Raw genomic sequence first — 7,724 nt, forward strand, 5'->3', positions numbered from 1 at the left:
TCACACAGGCAGAAATAATCTCAGCAGCACAGCGCGGGGATCTCAGTGCCATTCATGAGCTCGTCGAGTCAGGAAAATGCAAGGTCACAGACAGAGATGACCAGAATGTGTAAGCCTAACTCAAATGCTTTTGCCACACTCATGAACATCCGCAGCACTCCTCTTCACTGGGCAGCAATAAACGCCCAGATTGCAACCTGCCGTTATCTCATAGAACAGGGCGCGGAAATAGACGCAATAGGGGGTGATCTACAGGCTACCCCTCTGCAATGGGCCGCACGCAACGGATACCTCTACATCGTGCAACTGCTCATATCCCACAATGCTGATCCAACCATCGCTGACACCCAAGGCTACAACTCCCTCCACCTCGTGACACACTCATCATCAGTAATGCCACTCCTTTACTTACTGCATCAACCTGTGAACGTCGACTCTCGTGACTTACAAGGTCATACGTCATTGATGTGGGCTGCGTATCAAGGCGATGCACTGTCTGTGGATCTTCTGCTTAAGCACGGCGCGAATCCCAACTTGAAAGATGATGTTGGACTTACCCCCTTACACTGGGCTGTGGTCCGAGGCAATCGAGTTATTCTCCGGCGCCTCATCGAAATGGGCGCAGACATGCACGCAAAAGATGTTGAGGGCCGTACACCAAGAGACATGGCTGTTGAATTAAAGAGCCTAGGCGCGTGGAAGAGAGCCATGGAAGAGGGTGGCATGACGGAACATGGTGTGGTCAAAGCGAAACCATTGAACGAGGTCCGTTCACTCCCTTTGATCTCGCCCCGCAAACTCTGATCCGGCTCTAGCGCAATAGCAAATTTGCCACCTTCATCTTACCTTCCTTGTTTCTATATTTCATTTTCACAACGCTTGCCATTCTGCCGTGGTATACCGGCATTATACTCGCCATGGCTGAGTTTTTTGCCATGCATCATGTAAGTGGCGACAAACTTGCCATAACCATACGATAACTCATGACAAGCAGATCGTAACCCGGGTACTGTTGAATAAGAACACCTACGTTGGAACAGTAAACCAAAGTCCATATTTCGCAGGCATCATCGCAGGGTCGATGCTATGGGTTGGTTATTGCTGGATAACACGACTTGTGCAGCGTATGTCATATGCTATACTTTTGCAGCCGCGGGCTGACATCACTCCAGAGACAGAATCTCATCCCTTTGTTCACCTGGCTTTCGCAATCATATTTGGTCTATGCTTGTATAACTTCTTCCGGTCCGTTACTTTGGACCCAGGTCTTTGCCCCCGACCAGCACATGACGGAGAATTGAAGGCAGTGAGTGTATAAGCGTTCTACTATGAATATGCACATAGTAACGGAGATTGCAGATAATCGAAGACCTTGCTTCAGAGGGCAGACTCAATGGGCAGACATTCTGCATACAATGCATGGTGCGTGTCAATCTTGTAAGGTGCAAACTTATGCCAACATTTTACACAGGCAAAGAAACCCCTACGGTCAAAACATTGCCGGATTTGTGATCGATGTGTAGCGCGAAGTGACCAGTATGTCCTGTCCTTTCATAGAGAGCTACAAAAGTGAACTTCGTGTGTCATAGCCATTGTCCATGGGTCTGGAACTGTGGTAAGCTAAGTTCTTTGAATACTGGCACTCCAACTCTGATGCAGTTTGTAGTCGGAGCAAATAATCACAGGCAGTTTTTACTATTTGTCTCGACACTAGTCATCGACATCGTGTTGTTTGATTACCTTGTTTATGAATGTATGTTCTCGATCATCATCTTTCTGAAGAGTCTCAACTGAGTAATGCCAGATTTCTCGTCGGTATCATTGTCAGAATCCGTTGACTGCTCCATAATCCTCTGCGAGCCAGCATTGAAGGATGCATTCCTTCTTTGTGTCTCACTATGGTCGGCACTGCAACTGACGTGGACTTCCGTACTTCTCGTGACACAGTACTGGCAAGTGACTAGACAGCTAACAACGTTCGAGGTCTCCAATCTCGGGCGTTTCGGCTTCATGGGCGGTCGCGGCACCCTTGCTGCTGGCAGTGGAGGCGCCGGTATTCAGATGGGACATCGGCACCATCATGGCGCTCACCAGCAGAATGCCGACACCGACAGCGAAGCAGAGGGTGGTGCCCACAAACAGGCACATAACCATACTTTCTGCGGGACCCTCACTGCGCCCGGAACATGTACCGCCTTCCTACTCAACCTCCTCGGCCTCGACCGGTTCACCCGTGGACGTGCCGCACGCGGACTCACCTCGCATGCACGCAATCCATTTGACTTTGGAGCTGTACGGAACTGCAGGGACTTTTGGAGTATGGGCAAGGAACTTGGCGTGGAGTATGGCCAGGTGTATGATGTGCCCTTGGAAGGTTTCGACGAGGCCAAGAAACGGAAGGAAGCGGAACGGGGCGACCTTGAGCACGATCACGAAGGCCCCAGCAGCAGCAGGAGTAAAAGTCTACTTGGCAAGCTCAGTATGCGGATGGGTATGGGCTCCAGTCGGAGAGGCTATGAACCCCTGAATCAGGTCTAGCGTATGTGATTCTCTTGGGACGATGAACTATTTATTCTGTTTAATGTACATGTGGATATTGCACTGTTACAGGTACGTACAGTGTCCGGAATATAAGCATTAGTATCCTCAGTTATTGCCATTCGACTGACGAAACCACGTGCAGTTTGCACTAAGCATCCGTCACAACATCGTAGCTACTGCGAGCCACCAACCCCCGACTCCAATGGGACCGTAGTCAACAATCGCAAACTGTCCAGACAGGTGACATATATTTGAAGTTTTGCTCTCCGATTCCAAACGGGAAAGGGGTGGGGTATGTGCCTGGAATGAGGCCGTCTAATGTTGTCACACTCTAGATCGGAGACATCCACCTTCAAAGCATCATTACAACGGACCCGGAGTCATCGATTGTTCCGTCCACCACAAGCTCTGCAAGATGCTCTTGCAGTACAGTTGACTCCCCTTCAACACCCTTTTGACACCAAGCTTGTGGTTCTCGAGTACGCGCTCCGACAAGCCAGGAATTGCATCGTCGGGACTTGGCAGGATAACTTGAGCTCAATATTCAAGTTTTCTCGTTCGATGTGTATGTTAAAATACAACCGATGGTGATACTTCGACCATACGAGTAACCCCAACTGATCAGGTTTGAATTTTCCAAGATCAACAAACACAATGCTCAGCCCGTTGATACTGGCAGGAGTTCGAGGCAGCACGATGCTGTAGACACAGCATTCATTTTATGCGCGCATATATTGCTATGAAAGACCTGTCGTGATGGTTGCACTGGATCTGAGGAGTGCTCCAAGGCAAATCGAAGGATCTTTTTCTTTGGTAATATCGCAAAGCGCACACGTTCATTGCAGTGGACTTGGGAGAATCGTCGATGATGCCTGCCTTTTCGAGCATCAGACCATTAAGAGTATCATTTTTGAAGATAAATGACATGGATACACACTGTGGCAGGGTGCATCGTCTGACGCTGAAGGGGTCAACCGCTTGTTGGATGACTACAAATATTGGCAAACTCAAAGGCACGCCAGTATAAGCTGAAATGACGACTACTTTTGAATCATGTAAGCTTTGAAAGAAAACTGCGCGAACAGGCAGTTCAATTCACTATGAGGCGTCATAATAGGGATGTAAGCACTCCAACAGAACACTGTGACTGGCCACTCACTTCGACGGACAGCATGAAGGCTCCCGGGCCGTGCCGTCTGTATTTTCTATTCCTGTCTGTCCATTTTTCATAGATTTTCATGCGCTCGTGCAAGCGAGGCGCTCCGTCACGACGGCTCCGCACTCTATAGATAGTATCTGTGCAATGTAACGTTTGTCAGGGCTCTTTAAAGGCAGAGTGCAAAGGAAGTGACAAAGCAGGATATCACACTGTACATTGCAAAAATATGGCACAGATTCAGATATGACAGGAAAGACCATTAGAATGCGAGCACTGATATATGCATAGGCAGACCACGGAGTACATTCACAAAGCACATCAATATTAAATTATTAATAGTCAGTTTACCGAGCTTGTACAGTCATCAACTTATCAAATTCCCACGAACGCACATGTGCCTGTGTCCAAAGTTCCCCGCTTATATTACGTAAGGTCCAAGTAACGTTACCGGTCTTATTAAGCTGAATCATACGAAAGCGGTTTAGCTTGCAGACGGTTTGGAGAAGAATACGTTACCGTTAGTTCCAAGTGTACAAAACTTTGAGCTTCTTGAGCTGCAATCATCGGTCGTAGTGACCTTCAAGTAAACACGCTAACTATATATACTACTCCGAATCGCAGGTATCACCGTGGGGCACTATGTAGGATGCACTCGCACGCACTTGGCTCCATCATTAACCTTATTCCTACACTATAAGTAAGTGGTAGTCTCAGGAAGCAGGAACTGATAGCCTATCTTCCACCAGATCATCCTACCGTGACGCACAGCTGAAGCAGTGATGTCTGTTCCAACTAGTTTTCGTGAATATCGCACCCAGGTACGCGTGATTTGTATACTTACCGACAGAGTTCGACATTAACTCACAAACACGGCGAGGTAGGGTGATGGCCACCAAAACTTGAAGCTTCAATCAGTGACTCTCTCTAAGCCGAAGGCTACCGAGGTTACCATCAAAATACATGCCGTCTCCCTGCAGGTCTGTCCTCATTTAAGTATTCAACTGTCAGAGATTCAACGTACTTTCAGTTTCGTGACCTGATGGTCTCCAAAGGAATTTACCCGCAGTTAGTATTGTTTTTTTAAGTTTGAATTGGCGCTCAACACGTATCTCACAGGCAAAAGCGAGACATCGTTCCTTGCTCTGATGGCGCAGGCGAGATTGTTGCACTTGGGCAAGAGGTCAAGGGGTGGAAAGTTGGAGATCGTGTCTGCCCAAACTTTGCACTGGACCATATCCATGGCGATGTCACTGAAGATATCAAATTTACTGGACTTGGTGGCCACATCGATGGCGTGCTCCAGGAGTACATCAACGTCCCCGTTCACGTATGTGTTCTTTTGATTTTAGTGTCGTATTAGTTGCGAATATGTCTATTTAAGTCGTTGGTCCGCATCCCAGAACATCTTTCATACGAGGAAGGGTCGACTCTTCCGTAAGTTTACTATCTGTTCTTATCTTAACATGCTTAAACTTTCGCTAGATGCGCAGCGTTAACAGCTTACAACGCTTGTCTTGGACCCGTCCCTGTCAAAGGGGGAGACTACGTTCTCGTTCTCGGTACCGGTGGCGTTTCAATGTACGTGACAGTTCACTGACGATATTGACTTGTGTAAAAGTGGATCTGTTAGCTTCGGCGCCCAATTAGCCCTTGCTTCTGGTGCGACCGTCATCGTCACATCATCTTCTGATGAAAAACTACAAGTCGCAAAGAAATTGGGTGTGCAGCACATCATCAACTACAAGAAGAACGTTAAGTGGGACGAAGAAGTTTTGAATATTGTATGTGTAATTTTGCGGCCTTCACTAGCGCGCCTAATATATTTAGACCGGCGGCCGTGGCGTTGACCACATCATCGAAGTTAGTCTGCCTAGAAATGCACAATTGTGGCGAACTCAATCAAGTGTGATACAGGTCGGAGGGCCCAATACTATACTGAAATGTATCAATGCCGTACGTTATGCTGGATGGGTTCACATCATCGGCTTCGTGTCTGGGGTAAGCTTCAATCTGGATCTTTATCGATACCATTAACGCTACTTATTTATGCAGGGCGATAACGGTATTCCCGTAGGCCTTGCGATCACGAAAGCGATCAACTTCCGCGGAATTTTGATTGGCTCTGTCAAACAGTATGGTTTGATTTTCATATCTCTATTGTACTGATGCCCAACTTATAGGTTTGAGGACATGAATCGACTCCTTACAGCGGGCAAAATCCATCCAGTGATAGACAAAGTCTTTCCCTTCGAGGAAGCCACCAAGGCTTATGCGTACCTCGAGAGCCAGAAGCATGTCGGAAAGGTAGTAATCAAATTGGCGTGAGGTGCAACTATACAAGGGTCAAGTGTGGGTATCGAGCAGTCCCGTGTTGTACCATATAAGTATGTGTAGGATATGCAACAGCTAAATATCCAGTACGTAACTGTCTCCAGACTCATCTACGTGAGGAATGACAAAGATTCCGGGGCTGAAGCGCTGAATGCTCCCGAACCTTCTTCACGGCCACATAACTTCCAAGACAAAATCATATCCTGATACCTTGCTGGAGTTCAATATCCACTACAGAGAGCAAGTGATGGATGTCATTCAGTGGTATGTATAATATTCCTCCCGAGAGTCACTCGGATGTTACAAATAAACGAGGTCGGACCTCTACTAGTTTCTAACGCTGCGGTGGTACTACTTGACTGGTCTGACATAATATAACTACCACTTTCAAAGGGTGTGCATGCGATTGTTGGATCGAAGGTACTGATGCTCACTCTTAGCTTCGAAATAATGAGCTGCCCCCAACAGTTATAATTCCTCTATTAGCTTTCAAGAGTCACTAGACTTAAATCCACTCTCGCTCACTTAGCAGATACGACGCGTTGTCTTTCTCTGCAAGTTGCTGATGCTTCACTGATGCACAGAACGAGGAACAGGAGCAAACAATGAAACATGCTAAATGACTGGACGACGTGAGATAGACTTAACTAGGCACTAGTCTTCGTTACTCAGACACTATTGCTCCAACACCTCCCAGGACCTAGTAATTTTTTCCTTGATTCCGTGGAAGAAAGTAAAGATCAGCCACTCCAATCTTACGTCCGCCGTCTCATCCGGGGTTTCGGGAACTCTAGAGGTGTCTTTAGAATAGCCCTTTTGACCTCTCCCGCAGAATCGGGCAGACCAGACGCCTCAAGTCGGACGGTGTTAGCTTGTTGATTTTGCAACCTGATAAGACGAACACAATCAGTGAGGGATAAGGACGACTGAAATCAGGCTGCACGTACCCAGGGACCTGAACAACATATTGACTCTGCCAAGGCATGAACTTAGTGCATGATTCTTGCTACTGGAAAACTTACTTCGCCGGTTCCATGCTCAAATCAGCGGCGAGAACGCTTGTGTCGGTTGCAAAATCGTCGACGTGAAGGCATAATGCAAACATGTGTGTCAGAAGCATAGTCCCTTTTTCAGATGTCTTTCTTGCCCTGGGAAATTTTGAGGGCCACTACCCAGAGGAAGGTATAAAAGACGTACTCTACGGACCCGCGTGCAGTCTCTGTAAACCGTGATAGAAGTCCATCAATGACAACGATAGGAACCATCGGCAGTTTCTGTTGAATGACGTCCTTGTTGACATTTTTAAAGGTGGCCTTGTGGAAGGCAATCATTGTCGAGATATGAGCATTTTTCTGGAAATATCATTGTCAGTGAGTTCTAGGTATGAACAACACCACTACATACATAGTGGTCTTGTTTGGTGAGGGAGAGGCAAATGCAAGCGTCAAGTGATCATTGATCCAGTTGGAACGCTTGAAGGGGAAAGAGCGACCCGCTCGGCACTACCGCCTGCACTCATGTAAGTAGAAATGGACAGTGCCTTCCATTCAGGCTTAGGAACCATATTGTGCAAGGGATATATGTCGTTTGGATTGGAGCATCAATGTCGTACTGAGGAACTAAACGAGTACTGTCCGCATTCGCTTTTGCTTCCTCTAGAGACACCATTAAGTATGAAAACGGAAGGGACGAA

General features: G+C 47.2%; 1 protein-coding gene across 1 annotated transcript; it reads right to left on the reverse strand.

Moving 5' to 3' along the window:
• Nucleotides 1-6,510: 6,510 nt before the first annotated feature.
• On the reverse strand, nt 6,511-7,687 carry BJ212DRAFT_1499788 (RNA polymerase I associated factor, A49-like protein). Its single transcript, XM_041341568.1, has 5 exons — nt 7,432-7,687; nt 7,229-7,383; nt 7,054-7,179; nt 6,979-7,004; nt 6,511-6,919 (listed from the first exon to the last, which is right to left on the reverse strand). The coding sequence occupies exons 1-5, from the start codon at nt 7,435-7,437 to the stop codon at nt 6,834-6,836; spliced, it is 399 nt and encodes a 132-aa protein (XP_041185811.1). The 5' UTR covers nt 7,438-7,687; the 3' UTR covers nt 6,511-6,833.
• Between the last annotated feature and the right edge of the window lie 37 nt (nt 7,688-7,724).

The sequence above is a fragment of the Suillus subaureus genome (assembly GCF_016647635.1).
Source record: "Suillus subaureus strain MN1 chromosome Unknown BJ212scaffold_128, whole genome shotgun sequence".
Lineage (NCBI taxonomy): Eukaryota > Fungi > Basidiomycota > Agaricomycetes > Boletales > Suillaceae > Suillus > Suillus subaureus.